The sequence below is a fragment of the Telmatherina bonti genome (assembly GCF_933228915.1).
Source record: "Telmatherina bonti genome assembly, chromosome: 5".
Lineage (NCBI taxonomy): Eukaryota > Metazoa > Chordata > Actinopteri > Atheriniformes > Telmatherinidae > Telmatherina > Telmatherina bonti.
The window spans coordinates 24,974,467-24,994,107 of record NC_136623.1 but is presented as its reverse complement, the minus strand read 5'-3'; the positions used below and the strand labels follow the sequence as shown (position 1 = coordinate 24,994,107).

Below are 19,641 nucleotides of genomic sequence, written 5' to 3'. Positions count from 1 at the left end.
ACGCCTCTGGAGCAAATTACACCGTTTAAACAGCACAGAAGAAAAGGATTTGCCCAAGTAGCATGCATGTTTCCCAGCCTGCAAAGATGAAACAGCATAATTCATCATGATTTAGCTTCTGGTCAATGACCCAATTCTGTCAATACCTAATTATCATTTCTAATGCATAATATATAAGTTGTTTGGAAGTGTATACAGCTAAAAAAGCATCATCAATTTTTAAATGGCAGCATAATACCCTTTAAAAATGATTAGCTGAAGACAGAGAAAGTAAACTGAGGGGAAATTTTCCCTTTTCTACAGCCACCTGAAAGTAATATCTTCAGCAGGATGGACATAACAGCATTCAGTAAAATGAAACAATATATAGACAATGGCATATTTGTAACGCTTCTTTGTCTGAATATTGCTTGAAAGAGTGACAGAATTGGTAATTTGATATCTAAAAGCTAAAGGTTACTGTTTACACATAATCTATTGTTCTATTTTTCTAAACTTCATTCTGTCTTATTACAGTCTCATAAAATGGAAGAAAAAACTTTATTAACCTCACAGGGAAATTGTTTGTTGTAAAATGTTTTTCTGTGTGTGTGTGTGTGGTGGGGGTGGGGGTGGGGGGGGGGTTTCTTTCTTCTTTTTCTGCTTGCTTTTTTAAGTTGTAAATATATTTACAATGATATGGATGAGAAACATCTTTCCTGGCATCATCATGGTGTGTCATTTGGTCACAGAGTTTTGTGTGAATAGACCCAAATCCAACTCAAAACCCGGCCAGGTGTTTATCCCAAAGTCCTAATATTTGAACAGTTGTTAAAGCTCCACTCGGTAGAGACTAACTGCAGCTGGTTCCCCAGCTGTAACTGTAGTCAGATTAGCTGTGGAAAAAGTGCTGCTTTGGAGGGCAGAGGGATGGATGACTATCTTCAGCATCAGACAGAACAGCCAAATGATCCACACTTTGTACAAAAACAACCCCGGTGAAGCAGAAAAAAAGTAGTACCATATGATGATTGATGTGTTTGGCTTTTCCTGTGTGTGCACAGTATGGTTGGGGCAGACAAGCACCAACATATAGGAGGCTCATACAACAGAGAGCAGGTGAACACACAAAGAATTATAGACTGCTGGCTTCATATATATGGGGCAGCTAAGAACGTCAAAGATAAGCATTTGAAATATGTTGGGGTTAGAAACTTGTCTAGCAAAATTCATAGGAACGTTTTGTTTGAAATGTGGTTTTGAATCAATTGAAGCCATGAGTAACTGTGACTCCACTGGTTCTCAATCTACAAACCATAACTGACTAGAGTAAAATGCATTAAAACAGCTCTTCTCCTGTAAAAATATATTTTTGGAGAGCTCCATGTCTTTTCCAACACAAGCAGACACATATTGTCATTTAAAGTTTGTATTGATGTGATAAATATTAAGCAGGTGAGTTGCATTTGCCCTTACCACCACAAATGGGGCACTACTGAACAAGGCACTCAAACCCCTGCTGCTCCAGAAGGGCTGATTGCACAGTGGACGAAGCTGAACTCAGTAAATCTATTCTGACTAAATAAAGGTTCAGACGTTAATCTTTCCTGCGTGGCATACAGATTAACTTCTTATCTTTTAACTTAATCAGTCAAATGGAACGACAGTCATAGTCAGTGTGACCTTGTTCCACCATGCCTCACAGCATGGTGGATTTTACCAAAGCTCCCCAGATGTGTTTTATATATTTATGCATACAATTTATAAACATATTTTCTCATTATTAGCCAGATGCTTGCCCTTTATTGGCTATCTTTTTTCTTTGTAAATCTCACATGGAATGGCAGCCTTGAGTACTAAAATGCTAGTTCCTATCGCACTTATGATTTTATTTCCCCTCCCATCTTAATGAAAACCAGCAATACCTTTGTACAGACCCATTGAAATACCATTTTTATGCACTCCTTCTACACACCTATCAATAATAACAACTTCATGATTGCTGCCACATGCTGTTAGAATAGGAAGTGCCATCCTTCCTTCCACAATGAATCACAAGTTAGTTCAGTGGAGAGACTGTCCACCTCAAATCATGCCCATGCAGCACATGTGTGTGCAAACAAAAATGAACCATAATCATGCTTGAAACATATTTTACCAGCCCTGCAATAGACTGGTTACCTGTCCAGGGTGAACTCTACCTCTTGCCTGCTATGTCCGCTGTATATATGTATGAATTCTTCCTTTAGGAAGATCTGACCATAATCTGGTTCTTCTCACCTCCACCTACAAGCCCATCGTTCAGCAGCAACCAGTCATCACAAAGACTATCTAAATCTGGTCTGCTGAAGCTGAAGATGCTCTTAGAGGAGGCTTTGAGGCTACAGACTGGAACGTCCTCTGTGAACCTCACGGAGACGACATCAACGCCATGACTGAGTGTGTGACAGATTACATAAACTTCTGTGTGGACAGCATCGTCCCAAAAAGAACAGTGAGGTGCTTCCCCAATAACAAACCATGGATCACCAGTGACCTGAAAAAGCTGCTGATCATCAAAAAGAAAGCCTTCGGGGATGGAGACAGGGAGTTATTGAGGGCAACACAAAAACAACTTAAAACACAAACTATGAAGTGCAAGGAGGACTACAGGAAGAAGTTAGAAAGTCAGCTCCAGCAGAATAACATGAGGGATGTGTGGTCTGGAATGAAGAAAATCACTTAAAGTTAAAGGGGGACCAGCCTGATGGAGGTCTGGACAGAGCTAATGAGCTGAACATATTCTTCAACAGGTTCAGTTCACCCCTTACCTCCAGCCCAACAGACCACACACCCTCTATAAGCCCACTGGTTTCCTGTCACACCTCCAATCTGTCATCCTGCAGCCGAGTCATGGACCAGAACACAGCTTCATCTCCCTCCATATCAGGACATCCTGAGACCTCCACCTTGTTTGTGTCCTGCTATCAGCTTAAGAAGCAACTTGAAAAACTGAACCAGAACAAGGCTGCAGGTCCAGATGGTGTCAGTCCCAGAGTTCTCAAGACCTGCTCAAAACGACTATGTCCGATTCTCCAGCACTTTTTCAACACCAGTCTGAGACAAAATAGAGTCCCAGTGCTGTGGAAAACCTCCGGCCTTGTTCCAGTGCCTACTAAACACAACCAGCTGAACCAAGTGACTACAGACCAGTTGCCCTGACATCTCACATCATGAAAGTCCTGGAGAGACTCTTACTGGCTCACCTCAACAAGCAAGTAAACAGCTTTCAGGACTCATTACAGTTTGCATATTGTAATGGACTTGGGGTTGAAGATGCCATCATATACCTGCTCCAGAGAGCACACTCTTATCTGGACCATTCAGGCAGCACTCTGAGGGTCATGTTCTTTGATTTGTCAAGTGCTTTTAATACCATTCAGCCTCATTTGTTATGTGAGAAGCTCCATAAATTCCAGGTGGATATCTCCACAACCACCTGGATCTATGACTACCTCACAAACAGACCACAGTTTGTGAGACTGAAAGGTTGTGTGTCTGAGATGGAGGTCAGCAGCACTGGTGCACCACAAGGAACTGTACTCTCACCATTCCTATTCACGCTGTACACCTCAGACTTCCAGTACAACTCTGAGTCCTGTCATCTGCAGAAATACTCTGATGACTCTGCAGTTGTGGGGTGTATCAGGGATGGACAAGAAGCAGAGTACTGGTCAGTCAGTTTGTTAAATGGTGTGGTGACAATCATCTCATATTAAATACCAGCAAAACAAAAGAGATGATTGTTGACTTCAGGAGGAACAAGAATAAACAAAGCACTGTTTCCATCCTGGGAGAGGAGGTGGAGGTGGTGGAGGAATACAAGTATCTTGGAGTTCTGCTGGACAACAAATTGGACTGGAAATGCAGCACCGAATACATCTACAAGAAAGGTCAGAGCAGACTGTACTTCTTAAGGAAGCTGAGATCGTTTAACGTCTGCATCAAGATGTTGCATATCTTCTATAAGTCTGTTGTGGAGAGTGCAGTCAGCCATCTGCTGGAGTAGTAGCATCAGAACCAGAGACTTAAAGAGAATCAACAAACTGATCAAGAAACCTGCTTCTGTGCTTGGAGTAACTCTGGAGCTGCTGGAGCTGATTGTCCAAAGAAGAATGCTGCACAAGCTTATGAAGATGATGGAAGGTTCTTCACACACTCTCCACAACACAGTGATGAAACAACAAAGTGTGTTCAGCGAGAGGCTTCTTCAGGTCCGATGCAAGACTGAAAGATACAGAAGATCATTCCTGCCAGCAGCCATCAGCCTCCGGAACAAGACCTCCTCAAATTAATTATAATTATATACTACTATATTGAATTTCCCGTTGGGGATTAATAAAGTATTTTTCATTCATTGATTCATTTCATTTCATTCATTCAGTGCAGCTACAGCAGTACCAGAGTGATGACTCTGTCCTCAGCCGCATCCAAGGTTGGATGGAAAGAGGCCAATGACTTGCATGGCCAGCAGTTTCAATGTTGGACACAGAAACCAAGGCTCTATACTCACAGTGGTCTAGCCTTGTCAGCCTTGGTGGCTTACTCTATTGTCACTGGGAGACACCTGGGGGACACAGAGAAGTCTTCCAGCTTTTGGTGCCATGCAGTCTCAGGCCGCAAGTTCTCCAACTTGTCCATGGCGCCGTAGAGGCTGGCCATTTTGGAGTTACCAAAACTCTTCAGCACCTTCGATCCCGATTTTACTGGCCAGGATGCCATCAAGATGTGGAGCGTTACGTACATTGTTGTGACATCTGCACTGCCCAGAGGGGCCCAACCAGGCGCTCACACGCCCCCTTGCAGCAGTATCAGGTGGGGGCCCAATGGAATGTGTGGCTGTTGACGTTCTAGGGCCCTTTCCAGCCACAGAGCGGGGTAACCACTACATGTTGGTAGCCATGGACTATTTTACCAAGTGGCCTGAATGTAGCATGTTGAGCATTGGTGGGTGGAGTTTTCCCAGTATGCCTTGCTGACTTTGTTCAGGTTGAACCGTGAGTGAGACTGCTAATGCCGTGAATGAGACTCTGTTCTTCAATACATGTAAACGGCTCTATGGATGATAATAATGAACACGGTTTGTGAGAAAGATATGTTGTCTACATTCTACTTCAACCCACCAACATTGCAACAATATTGAATTTCCCTTTGTGAATAAAAAAAGTATATTTCATTTAACTTCATTATTCATTTCACTTCAGACTTAAGCATTGTTCAAGCAGATTGATCATCTTACATTAAAGCTTGTCTAAGAGGATGCTGGTGGTGAGGAAGAACAAATGTGGTCATAATAAATATTGACTTTCAGACTCATTAGAGCTAATTTAATAAATGTTTTTTTATATATATTTTTTGCCTTTTTTCTGAAATTTTAATGGCTCAAGACTGTTTTACAATACTGCTGACAGAAACAGTAAAACGCAGATTTTTATCTGGGAATAAAGTATTACTTCAATCAGAAGTCCACATTTTCTTTTTGCACTTTCACAATGTTATAGAAAATCATTTTAGCAGTTGAACACAGAGTCCACAAATTGTTGCTTAAAAATATTTCTCTTTGTTGTATGATCATTATTAGGTAAGTAGAAAACATCTCTCTATTCTATAAGCTCTCTATTCTATAAGCTCGTTTTACCTATATGGCCCTCAGAAGCACTCAACATGATAAACTCCAAAATAAGCAACCACGTGTACCGAGGTAAAGGATGAGAACAAGACAAGCTCTTAGTAAACAACAAATCAGGAAAGTCGCTTGTCCAGGAAGTTTCTGATGTGCATGTCCGGATTATTGACGGAACGGCGTGCGTCGCGCTCATGTCCCTGCGCACTGAGGGCTCTCCCCTTCACCACTCCCCAGTGTTTTGGTGCTCAGTACTTACACCTGAATTGACGGAGCGGGCGTAAATCTCGGAGCCGTGAGCGCACAATCTGCTGCTCCTGCTCAGCGATTACAAAGCACTAGAGGAACAAGATAAGGAAAATCTTTAAAAGGAGGGGTTCTGACAGTGTGTGGACGTCTATATTGGAATTGATTTTTTCTCTCCACTGAGAGCTGCGGTTTTTTTTTGTTGTTGTTTTTTTTTTTTTTTTTTTTTGTAATCTGCAGAATTTCTTGATATTGGACATTTTGCTCGACGTCTGCAAATCGTCAAAGCACCATGCGAGCAGGAGAGACGCACCCTGTGCCATGCTGAACAACTACCCGACTCTCCTGCTGGCTTTGAGCGCGGTCGCCGCACTTTTCTTGCCATGCCAAAGCTGGAGCGACGAGGATCTCCTCCTGCCGCCCATCAACTCCTCCAACAGGTTTCTGGCCAACCTGGAGGTTGACGTGCGTTTCTCCAAGAGGTCTGTGAAAGAGAGTGAAGCCTCGCCCGACGCGTCCCCCCTGCAGACTCTCAGTCCCAGTCAGTCCCAGTGCAACGTGAGCGTCCAAAGGCTTCTGCCCACCTCTCTGGTGACCCGCTGGGACAGCAGCTTCGGCTTCCAGTGTGATGTGCTCATTTACACCACCAACAACCACGGCAGGGCTTTCTTCTCCGCGTCTTTCAACCGGGCCATCTCTCCTGTAGTCATCGAGCACCACGGGGTCGCCGGGGGTCAACAGGAGTTGAGACTATGTGTGGGATGCGGGATGTCACGGTACAGGAGGTTTGGTCAGGGCAGGTTGAGAGGCCAGCAGACCGGGGATCAGGTCACTTTCTGCTGCCTGGATTTCAGCCTCGACGAGCTGAAGGGGGACAAATATTGGAGGCTGAATAGGAAGCCCATCGAATCGACACTTGTGGCTTGTTTCATGACTTTGGTCATCATCGTGTGGAGTGTTGCTGCTCTCATATGGCCAGTGCCGATCATTGCAGGATTTTTGCCTAATGGGATGGAGCAGAGGAGACCAAGATAACTGAAAAATCTTCATTATATTTATAGCCTGTGCTGCCTATACTCTAATTGTAGCCATTCAGCAGTAGAACAAGAATGAATGAATGACTGTGGAGGTTTTGAGGACCTTTTTGGTAAATGTTTTTTTGTTTATTTTTAATCCTTACCTGCTCATTAGGACAGCCAAGGTAATGTATGAAGGATTATTATACTAGCCTATCTATATTGGGACCAACAAATATGTGTTTTGTATACCCTTGTAGGCCTTCCTATGGATTAAGTCAATGTATGCTGTGCAGACTTTTCTCTTTAAACAGTGTTTATATAATTTTTAACCTTTCTAGACAGTTATTTTGCCTTATCCTAATGTGTAGGACTTTTGCACTGAGAACTTTAAGCGTGCAGTCACCAAACTTATAATCGTGCTCTGTCACAAATAAATGTAATTAGGGTTTTTACTATAAATTCTGACAAATAGATGTTGTTTATGGTTGACACATGTAGAGATGCTTTCAATTCTTATAATGTTAGATTTCTAAAGTCGGATCTATAATATGTGTATTTGTATGAATGTTCCAGCTGTTGAAAATAAAATCAATTGAGGCTTTAACCTCTCATAACTTCTCTCACCTTTTCTCTGTGCTCTAAAATGGTTTCCTCCTAAATTGCTTTCAAAGATAATAGTTAAAGTACTTAAAGCAGACATGACCAAATGTTTTGTATTTGCACATCTATTTCTATTTAAAAGTTGAACCTTTAGCTATATTTTGTTAGTGAATAAATATTTATTTTTCTATTCTTTAATGCTGGATATCAAGTAAAAACAGGATTTTATTTTCAGCAGCAAAAACATGTTAACATATAGAAAATTAGCTCCTTTCAGAGTGCTGAATTATTGCAGTCATCATCATTTATGATCAGTTTAAATATGAGGCTGGTTTATTTATAATAAATTAACTTTATTTTAATCTTGTGCTTTTTTTTCTTTTAAATTTTGAGGACATCTTATTCCCTTCCCGTTGCAGAATTTCTTAGCACATTTGGCCCACTATAAATGTAAAAAAAAAAAAAAATGTAAGCATGTAGGCTACAGCATGTCATTATTTTTGCCAAAACAGGAGAAGTTGCATCTGCCCGATCTATCTTCGTTTGTCCTGCACTTGTCCTTTACTGACACTGTGTGTGTGATAGATTTTCTATCATATCTATCAATGCAACGGGTGTACAGTATGTAGTTTTAAAAAAAAAAAAAGAAAAAAAAAAAAGCACAACAATGTATTTTGATGTGTAAACTACAAACTGAGAGACATTCTCCACGAATCTAGACCTCTCTCAGATTAAATGGCATAATCTGCTTTTCATCTTTGACACTGAATGAATCACCGACACAGCTGTCTGCTGCACTTCAAATTACTACGTCGTTACGTTACGTATACCTGTCAAACATGGCGCTCCTGGCCACGCCCTCGTTACCTGTCATTGACGCTCGTCTGGAAATCATGTGGAGATGTCCCGTTTCGAAACATACGAGCTGAGCTTCATATGAAGTCGTATAAAGGTCTCATCCGTGGGAAAGATTTTGTTTAACATTCCTTTAAGTCGTTTTAGTTTCCTGAAGTTAAAACTTGCTACCTTAAAACATGTCCTTAAAAACATCAGACAGCTTCTGCCTACAAACATTCCTTCTGATCGTCGTTGTCTTCGCTACACAAGGTGAGTTTAAACAAATTAACAGTGAAATGTTGGAGAGTGGGGCGAGGGTGAAATCACGAGCCCACGCAGGAGATGTTGATGTTCAAGCACACATTACTGTTTTGTTTGTTTTTATTTAAGCTTATCCAGTTTAATGCTGTTGATTAACTGCTGGAACATGGTTAGGTTTAGGGTTGTGTTTCAGTCAATGAAGCTGAGAGGCAGACAGTAGAGGCCGAGCATTATTTATTTATTTTATTTTATTTTATTTGCTTTTTGTGCATGACTGAACTAAGAAATTCTTAATAGTTGATCTGACAAGGTTTGTACATCACGTTTCAGATTAAATAGATACATTACCTATACAGATAGAGAGCAAAAGGAAAAATAGAAATGAGATGTTTGATAGGTGAGGCAAAACAAAGCAATGCCTTAAGGCGTTGTTGTGTGGGAGTGTGGTGGTCTTTGGTTAGCTCAGACCTGTTTTGTTGCAATTTCTGTGTAGTATTTGGACATTTTGACCATTCTGTTTATCTATTTTCACCCAAATGTTTGTTTTTACACTTATTGTCATTTCCAGGGATCCAAAAGTTGACTCCTGACCGTGGCACCATTGTCAACATTAGCAGCTCTGAGGCCAAAGGCTGCAGTGTGTGCACAGGATCAAGATGCTCTAAACAATGCCATACCTCCCTCTTGTTAAAAAAAATAACACTTCTGTGTCATTGGAGTTTAAATACCTGAAGATGTATTCAGAGTGGAAATTGTGCAGAATATTAGTAAGATTCTTAAAAGTCAATATGTTTCTAGACTAATACAGCACATGTGGATTTATGTCCTTGAATTAAAAAATACATCATAATTTTCGCCTTTCAGGATGCAACATAACGTTGTGCGACAGCCACATCCTCTAGGCTGACTCAGGCTCTCTTCCTTTACTTAAGTTCCCCGCCTGTTCACCTGGAACATAAAAGCTTCTGCACCAAAAGCATTCAAGTTAGTCATCGCTGAGACTGGGCTGAAATAGTTTAATCCATCTGAAAAATGTCCAGACAAACAGACTTACGTTCTACAAGTTTACCAGACTAAAGTGAATGTCGTAGGGAAATATTGCAGAAATCCCAAATCAGGGCAGCTTTTCCCTTGATGTCTCAGCAGGCCAGAAGCTGCAGTGTGGGAAGTTTAATGAGTGTATTGGAGATTAAATAAAGTGTGAGTTAAGATATTTGAATTTATATCTAAATCTACTTTTTAGAGTGTTGTATAAATGTAATTTGTGTTTTTTCCTCTTAGCCCTAGCCAAAGTTTCAGTGACATTACCAAACGGCACCTCATCTTTAGACTTTCTCTCACCAAACTGCCCTGACAGTTTTCCTGACAACAGCCAATGGAGTGGTTCTTTGAAGTCCCAGACAATCACAAGGTGTCTGTCCAATTTTTAAACTTCACCCAGCCGCAGTGTTTGAAGAAAGCAGTTGAGGTCAAACTCAAATCAACAAGACGGGAAGAAGCATCTTTTAAAAATCTGAGCAATATTCGTCCAGAGCTGAAGAAAGGGAGCTTCTTACTGTCACTGAGAAACCGTGTGATAGACAGAGGATGTGCTCATTCTCCAGGACTCTCTTTAAACCTTATGGTCTCTTCATCAACAAATCTACCAGGTATGTACATCGTCTGTACTTCATTGTGCAGTTTGACTTGTAACTTTTGCTACAGACTCAGTTGTTTGGGATGTCCAGTTCTTCTAAAGAAGCAGTCAGATAAAACTGAAGGCAGAGGTCGTTTTATTGTGTGTTGGAGGTGACGTGAGTCTTGACAAAACCCTTTTTGAGGGAATATTCTAAAAGTATTAGTCATGTAAAACTAAAGGTATCTGATGCTGTGATTTCTTCCAGAAAAAAGGTCATGTGCTCAAGCCTTGACGAATCAGGGAACTACACTTTGTGACATGATGCATTCAGACGAAATGCTTGGAAATTTAACCATTGTCTTTGGCTTATCAAATGTACCTGTTTGTCAGTTTTAAAAGGTCAGAGTAGTGTTGGTGATGACCATAGCTTGAGCAGAAATAATGTCTTCTAAAGAAAAAATGTATGATTTTGAAATTTCCTTTTTTTTTTCCAACAAATATCTCTGGAAAGACAAAGTGAGTGGTTTGGAACACTAAATGTGATGTTACACGCAGTGTAGTATGGCCAGTCTTTTCAGTTTTAACACAATCTAATGGTGGAGTAAGGAGATAAGGTACACGTTTTACTAAGCAGGTGGGAAAGTTAGTGTCATTCCCTCCACATTTTTCAGCTGGCGCGCAAATAAATACTGTATTTTTTTTACCCCATTTTCCTTACTGTGTCAACCAGGTTGCTATTTAATCAGCTGGGGACGTGAATAAATATTCCAGGCTTTTCAGCAGTGTAATATGGAAAGTCTTCCAAGGAAGTCTCAGATAGCATCATCTCTGGTTCAATAATGACTGTGGTGGCAAATTACCAGGGAGCTCTTCCTGCTGGGATCAAGAATTATCTGCATTCTTGTTCTTAAGCTTGCGTGAATGTACTTGCCTGGGAAGTGGTATCATATCTTACTTTGCTGTTTTCTCTTCAGTGACATGTCCAGTGGATCGCAGCAAAATAGATTTAGATTTCTACATACACAATCTGAGACCCGACTCTGGCTGCAAGATGAAAATCGACTCAAAGGAGATGAAGAACATCACAGTAACATCAAAAAGTTCACTTTCGTTCCAAGGTTGCAACCCTGGTGATGTTCAAGTCACACCCCGAAGGGTCATTGGTAAATACAGATTTAAATGTTTCTATATGGAGGAATGAAACTGCAATAGTTTTAAATGAACAATAATGGCTCAATGTTTGAATATGGTGATAAATGTTGAGAATATAAAATAGAAATAGCACCTCTAGTTTGTATTATGAAGAAGAAATATGTACAGAAATGTAAATTGTGAGATTAATACAACTTGATTAAGGGAAAATAAAAGGCAAAGGGCAGATAGGACATAATAGAAATATAAAAAATTTCATAGATAAATAAAAGTGCAGTAATTTTTGTTAAAAACGCTTTGAAATATGATACAATTCAGGAATATTTTTAGTGAAATAAATTGAGGAGTAATAAAAAATAGGTAATTGCTGGCATAAATATTACTATTAGTAGATATAGATAAATAAATTACAAAATTAAACAAAAATGTAAAATTAAGTGGCAAAATATCTCGGACTCCTAATAAAGATTAATACACTTCCAAATTTGAAAAAAAGTTATTTCTTTATATCAGTTTATTTATTTAGCTTTTAAATTTAGTTTTTTTTTCTTAATTGTTGCACTTATTTTATATTAAAGCATTTTTACTCAAACGTGAAAAGTACACCTCTAAATAGTTGTTAAACTCCTCAAATCAAAATGCCATCATTAATTTAATAAGGTAGAAATTCTCAAGATGGAAGTTGCAATTTATCGATTAAACTACTCATCCTAAATAATTCACCCGTTCTGGGTTCTTTGAAGAAGGCAATTGTCTGGGTTACTTGTGGTTTTACATCACCTGCTACACAAAGATGATGCCAGAAAGTTCTCATCAGGTATGTGATGTGTTCTCTCCTCTAGACCTTCTCTTTGTAGTCATCCTGAGTGTGCTGGCTGTCCTGCTGGCTGTTTTTGCACAGCGCTTGTGGTGGTTTGCGTTGTGATTTGGTGAGTGAAACTGTGTTTTATTCTTCTGATGAGCCTTTTTTTTGCCACAATCTACAGGCTGGCAAACAATTCTGTGTCAGTAGCACCTGAACTTTATTCACGGCCTGCAAGGAGTTTGCCAAATTCTTCATACACAAAGTCCAGAATATTAGACAAGCAACTGATTCATTAACAACAGGTTCAAGAAATGTTATGTACTATGTCCAGTGAAAACCAGTTTAAAGATTATGACTCAGCAAAGATCTGGGAGGCATCTAACATCTGCTTAACTCCTCGTGTTATTTTGACATTCTGCCTGTCTCCCAGTCAGGTTTCAGTCAGAACCACAGCTGATTAGTAACCAGTAACCAGTGTTGGGCACATTACTTTAAAAAAAATAGTGACTTGTTACTTCTCAAAATAACTCAAAAAGTTAGTAACGCCTTTAAAGCATCACATGAGTAATTAAACATTAATTTAAACAATTATCCCATTCAACAAATTAAAACAAAGACCTCCTCCCTCTGTTACTGGGATTTCGAACTTTGAAACTTTTCATAAGGCTGAAGTTATTGAGCACACGGGCAAATTTATTAATTATGAAATATAATCTTGCACGTCATCAGCATTCTCTGATCTCTGGTGGAATGATTTCACACAACAGCTGCTCCATCAGAGCTATCAGCTGAATATAATAACAGACAGAGGTGTGAGCTTCCACTCATCCGTTAAGTCAAATCAACAGTTTCAGTGGCGTAAAAGATCCTGTGAGTTCTGAACAGCCTCGTGTTGTTCCATGAAGCCATAAGTGGGCTGCAGCACAAAGCTGGGGAGAAAAAAATTAATTCTGACTGCAGCACGTGAGGCAAAGCAGCACCTGCGGCCGGAGGAGAGACCTGATCTGCAGTGGTTTTGACTTTTAAATAGTAGTTTTAGCCTCATAGTAAATGATGTGGATTGTCGATACATGAGTGTATAAATATCGTTGCATCCTTTCTGTATGCACATGCAAACTCTTCTTCTCTTTGCACTTCTCTTTTCACATATCTCCTTTGTAGTCCTCTACATGTCTTTTCTTGTAAACAGCCTCATTCTTTACACTATCTGACCGTTGCCACATTTTTCTTTTTCCATTTTACAAGTCACGTGTTTTGCCCCTAAATTCAGCTGCACTGTATTCAAGAAGGCAATAGCATGTAAGCATACAGCAAATGGATGCATGATGTTGAACGTCTTTCCTGCATGGGACGATGTAGAAAAATGTGGAGGGGTGGGCAGGCAGGTGTGGAAACAGACTGCGAAAAGGGTGGCACGTGTAAGTGAGAGCTTTTTGAGGCCTTTTAAAAATGATTTACTTCATTTGTCACTTACCAAACTGGACTCTAAGTTCTCATTTATATGTGTTAAAAATCATTTTAAGCCACATATAGCGGTTGTACAGTATATTTACAGCCTTGGTTAGTAGCAGTTATGCTTCAGGGAAAGCCTTAATATAAAGCAAATCTCAGTTGAAAAGAAATAACTAATATTAATTATCTTATATTCAATATTGTGCATTATCCTAACTGGCTTTGGTTAGGTTCATCACCTGGCTGTGGATATTCTTCGAAATGGTTGCCTGAAGCTTGCTTTGTTTGGAAAACAATACGTCCAGTCACGGCCAAGTTTGCTCTTCTGTTGCTTTCTGCATGACGTGTTAGTTTCCATGTAAGATTTTCAAACAAAAAGTTGCAAAGTTATGATAAATTCACCAAAAAATTACAAGAAACAACAAATAAACTCAAAATTATTCAAAATATTCACAAAACAAAGTGACTGAAAACTACAATAAGGAACCAGACAGAACCTTATGAATAAATACATCAAAATGCTTGCTTTCTTTTGTTTTGTTTTTCTTTTTTGTTTGTTTTTCTTTTAGCTTTTAGTGGGTGTTTTCCATTGTTGTTGTTTTTCGACATAGTGACTCTAGTGAGGCATGCAACAACAGCCCCAAAGAGATTTTGTAAACTTGTGTCTGTAAGCACAAAGATGCTCAGGTCTTAAAACGTGTGTGTTATCTGAAAACTCCTATCTCATCTGCAAAACAGGAAGAAGTAAAAGCAGTTCAGTCATCAAGTCTCCATCTACATCTTCCTGCCTAGATAGAATGGATTACCAAATGCTAAGCCAGGCAGCGAGTCCCATGTGTACAGAGAAGGGGATATCAATGAAGAGTTAAACACATACCAGTCATTCACAGGGCAAGAAGACTCACAACGGCCATCAGTCTCACAAGACAAGGATGATGGCAACAAGGAGTCTTACCAGTTCCCTTCTCAAGGTCCTCCCATTTCCAGTAGAACTGCAAGCTATATCCAGACACACAAGGGCAGCAAGGTTTGCTTGTCAGACAAGCAAAGTGAGAGGGAGAGTTCTCCAAGAGTGAGGCCATGGCTCTGACTGAGACGGAGGGAACTGAACAGATGATTGGATTCAACTATTTGATTTTCTTCTGACCTACTTGAACTTTGTGATTTCTGTTCCCTCTCATCTGTGTGACTGCTTCAGCTTTGCAAGGAGCCGTCTTTCTTTTAAACTCTTGAGTGGAGCTTCTGTGACAGTGTGAGGAAAACAAAATAAGTGTGTGGAGACCTGCCGGCATCTTATCTCAGATTATGATGCTTTCACTACTTTCATTTTTACAAGTTTTAACCACAATGAAATACAGAGTATTTTTGATCACGGGCATTTTCATGCGTCATATCTTTTATTTGTACTTTGTAAACAATATGAATGCAACAGCGTGGAGCCGCTGTCTACAGTTTATATGATTAGCTCTTCATTTGTGTTTTGCACCTGCGAAAAAGGGTGGATTCAGGTATTATCGTTGCAATACATTTCAAAATATGATGGATGGTGCTTCCATGGGTTGTAACGGCAAAACATTTTATGATCATGGAGATCTGTATATATTGTTTGTCTGTTTTTGCATAAACTGTCCTTTTAGTACTAATTTGCATTTTCTAACTCCTTTAAAGCATTTCTGTTACAGGAAAAAAGTCCAATCTGAAGCCCATATTGGATTCTGGTTAAGAGAGCTTTTACTCTTCATCCAGAGACTTTGTTGTTTTCCTTCCATGTCTGATGTTCACTCGTCAGAAACTTTAATGGAATATTTATTATGAGGTTGAGTGTTTTTTTATTTTGGGTTTTAAAGTGAAATAAAACAAAAGGCCTTGTGGACACACAGCTGCCAGCTGCAAACATAGGAGTCTGAGATGTTGTTGCAAGTGTTGCAAAATGTTACCATGTTCTGTGAGCAAATAGAGAAGCTGCAAATCCGCATGACTCACAGATTATTGTCAAGTTAATGTTTTTATTTGTCTTTATAAATTGTGTCTAGTAAGTTTTCTGGCAATGGACACGTTGAACAAGAAATCACTTTGGGTTACATAATGATCTACACTGCAGAGGAGAAACAGCTATAAACAACCAAGATGAACAAATTTATGATTAGGCAGCATTTAATAGTTCAGAAGGACTTGTTTTGTATATCCATGCACCTTCTGAAGCTGGATAAAAAGTTTTAGTGGGAGGCCTCCTCATTAAGAAAACAAGTTTCCTATTGACCGGCATAATTAAAATGAAGGTTGTGTTACGAGTGCAGATTCTGCATATTTGTGATGATGGAATTAAGTGTGTGGGTTCAGAAACAGTGAGGGTCTGTTCTCACTAAGTGGGAGGTGTCTCACACAGATGTTTCATGGGAAAAAAGCCTTTTCATATGTCAAAAGGCTTGAACCCTCAGGTAAAACGTGTTATCATCCACGTGGGCACCAACGACACCTCCAGGCAGCAATCTGAGCTTTTAAAGCGTGATTTCATGGAGCTTTTTAATAAACTGCCATCACTCCAGTGTAACGTTTTCATCTCCGGCCCCACCCCCACCTGCGGCAGAGGAGTGGGCCGCTTCAGCAGGTTGCTCAGCCTGAACACCTGGCTCTCCTCTGCCTGCAGCACCCACAACGTCAACTTTATAGACAACTTTGACGTTTTCTGGGAAAGGCAACATCTTTTTGGTGCAGATGGCCTCCACCTGAACCGAGCTGGCACCCGCGTTTTGTCCGCCAACCTGGCCTATGGATTACAGCATGCACGTTCCGCTCATCTTCCCACACCTGCACCAACTAACCCCTCCCCCACCGATTGATGTCCCCCTGGTCCCTGTTCCTATGTTTTTAGTTCCACCTCTGGCACATATAATACTGGACTTGGATCTTCTGTTCTTATTCTTAATCATCCAATCCCTGTAATCATTACTCAAAGATATAAAACCAGATTCCATCATAGTTCCTCTGCTAACCTTAATAATCTCAGAACTCCTCCAAAGCATCAACAATTCAACCCTACAGTCCATAAGTCACCTGTCACTGTAAACATGGCACTTTTAAATGTACGTTCCCTTTTTAACAAGTCTTTTATTATCAATGACCTGATATTAGATAATAAGGTTGATTGCTTATTTTTAACTGAAACATGGCTGGGTACAGATGCACCAGTTATTCTCACTGAGGCCTCACCACCAAATTTTAATTTTTTATTCTCCTTTAGAGGCAACAAGAAAGGTGGTGGTACTGCATCAATAACAAATAGTCTCCTAAATAATAGACAAATACTTTTAGATCAGTACACCACCTTTGAGCATCATGCTTTTGTTTTTAACAGTCCCCCAATCCTCTGCATCACTGTTTACAGACCACCCAAACATGATGCTGCTTTTATCAGTGAATTTTCTAAACTTTTATCAGCAATACATGCCGCCCACAATCTTATCATCATATCTGGTGATTTTAACATACACATGGACAATCCCTCTGATTCAATGACAAAAGGGTTTTTAAGTCTATTAGATTGTTTTAACTTTACACAACATACTAAACAGCCGACTCACAACCGAGGACATACATTAGATTTAATTATTAGTTATGGCTTGTCAGTTAGTGTGTCTTCTATCGTGGATTTAGCCATATCAGACCACTACTGTGTGTTTTTTAACGTCACCAGTTTTAACCAGCAGGGGGCCCCAGTGAGAACCGTTAGGAAACGATGTATTACTTCTGAAGTGGCTGAGAATTTTATTGAAATTTTATACCAAACACCTTCCGAGATCTTACCTGCTTCCTGCGATTCAGTTGTTGATCAGTTTAATAATAGATTAAAATCAGCAATTGATACAGCAGCTCCACTTGTATTAAAAACCGTTAAAACCAAACTGAAGCCACCGTGGAGAACTGAAGAAATAAAAAAGCTGAAACAAAACTGCAGGAGAGCAGAAAGACGATGGAGAAAAACTAAACTTGTAGTGCACTATGAAATCCTGCGTGATCACCTAAGAATCTATAATAACACAATAAAACAGGCAAGAACTGATCACTTCTCAAAACTCATAACTGTCAACAAAAGTAATCCAAAGTTCCTTTTTAAAACCATTGATATTTTAATAAACACTGGTTTTAATAAGTCCTCCATGCAACCATCACAAACAGCATGTGAGGACTTTGCAGACCACTTCAGAGGTAAGATCAATGCTATCAGATCCGGTCTTTTATCTAAATGCAGTGTTGATTTTAACAGATCTGAAGCATTGTTTTTACCCGAGGAGAAGCTGGAGAGTTTTGTCCTGGTTGATACAAAGATGCTTGGTCGAGTTTTCTCCCAGCTGAACCCAACAACCTGCCTTTTAGACCCTATTCCCACATCACTGTTCAAGAAATTTTATGGCTTCTTTGAGTCTGAGTTTTTACTTATCATAAATTCCTCTCTTCAGACAGGTGTCTTCCCCACTGCCTTTAAAACAGCGGTGGTGAAGCCCCTTCTGAAGAAGAGTAATCTGGATCCCAATATTCTTGATAACTACAGACCTGTATCCAACTTGCCGTTTCTTAGTAAAATGATAGAAAAAGTTGTTTTTATTCAGCTAAATGAGTTTTTAAACAGGAATAATATCTTAGAAAAATGTCAGTCTGGTTTTAGGACAAACCACAGTACTGAGACGGCCCTTTTAAAGATTGTGAACGATCTAAGAGGCAATCTGGATGCACAAAAACTTTCTGTCCTGGTGCTGCTGGATCTCAGTGCCGCTTTCGATACAGTAGACCACCAGATTTTATTAAACAGACTCAGATGTCTGGTGGGCCTCTCAGGTACTGTTTTAAAATGGTTTTACTCCTATCTCACAGATCGACAGTTTTTTATAAGTATGGATACATGCTCCTCAAAGACCCATAAAATAAAATGTGGGGTTCCCCAAGGATCAATTTTAGGCCCATTACTTTTTAACCTGTATATGTTGCCACTTGGGGACATCATCAGGAGACACGGCATTGATTTCCACAGCTATGCTGATGATACACAGCTTTACATCGCCGTGTCTCCTGATGACCTGGAGCCAGTCAACACCCTTTTAAACTGTATTTTAGATATAAAGTCATGGATGGCAGAGAACTTCTTACAGCTCAACCAGGACAAGACTGAAGTTTTAATCATCGGTCCTGAAGACAAGAGAGAGATCATTTCATGCAAACTGCAGAGTTTTAAATCCTCCCAGTGTGTACGAAATCTGGGTGTTATTTTTGACTCTGAGCTGAATTTTATTCAACATATCAGAAATGTTACAAAGACAGGATTTTATCATCTCAAAAACATCGCCAGAGTCCGCCCATTTCTCTCTCTTGCCAGCACGGAGGTACTAATGCATGCTTTTATTTCTAGTAGACTAGACTACTGTAATGCCCTGCTCTCTGGTCTTCCCAAAAAGAGTATTTCTAGTTTACAACTACTGCAGAACTCGGCGGCACGAGTTTTGACAAGGACCAGGGGGCGGGAACACATTACACCAGTTTTAAAGTCGCTGCATTGGCTCCCCGTGCAATTCAGGATTGATTTTAAGGTTCTTTTAGTGGTTTATAAATGTCTTAATGGTCTTGGGCCTTCCTATTTATCTGATCTGTTTTTAAGGTATGAACCCTCGCGGACCCTGAGGTCCTCAGGTACCGGCCTTTTAGTTCTTCCTAAAGTTCGTACCAAAACATATGGCGAGGCCACATTTCAGTATTACGGGCCTCGCCTATGGAACAGCCTGCCTGAGGGCCTCAGGGCTGCAGAGACTGTTGATGTTTTTAAAAAAAAGCTCAAGACCTACCTTTTTAGTTTAGCTTATAACTAAGTTTTAACATTCTTATATTAACCCATATTTATCTTTCTTTTTAGTTAATTTTATTTATTTATTTATATATTTTATATATTGATTTACAAAGTATAGATTTTATTATTTTATTTTAATGGATTTTATTTTTGTTTAGTTATCACTCCAGCTCTCTC

General features: G+C 39.8%; 1 protein-coding gene across 1 annotated transcript; it reads left to right on the top strand.

Moving 5' to 3' along the window:
- Positions 1 to 6,113: 6,113 nt before the first annotated feature.
- On the top strand, positions 6,114 to 6,922 carry tmem158 (transmembrane protein 158; the record flags this gene model as incomplete). The annotated part of the gene is made up of 1 exon (XM_079241280.1): positions 6,114 to 6,922. The coding sequence occupies exon 1, from the start codon at positions 6,209 to 6,211 to the stop codon at positions 6,920 to 6,922; it is 714 nt and encodes a 237-aa protein (XP_079097406.1). The 5' UTR covers positions 6,114 to 6,208.
- Positions 6,923 to 19,641: the final 12,719 nt, after the last annotated feature.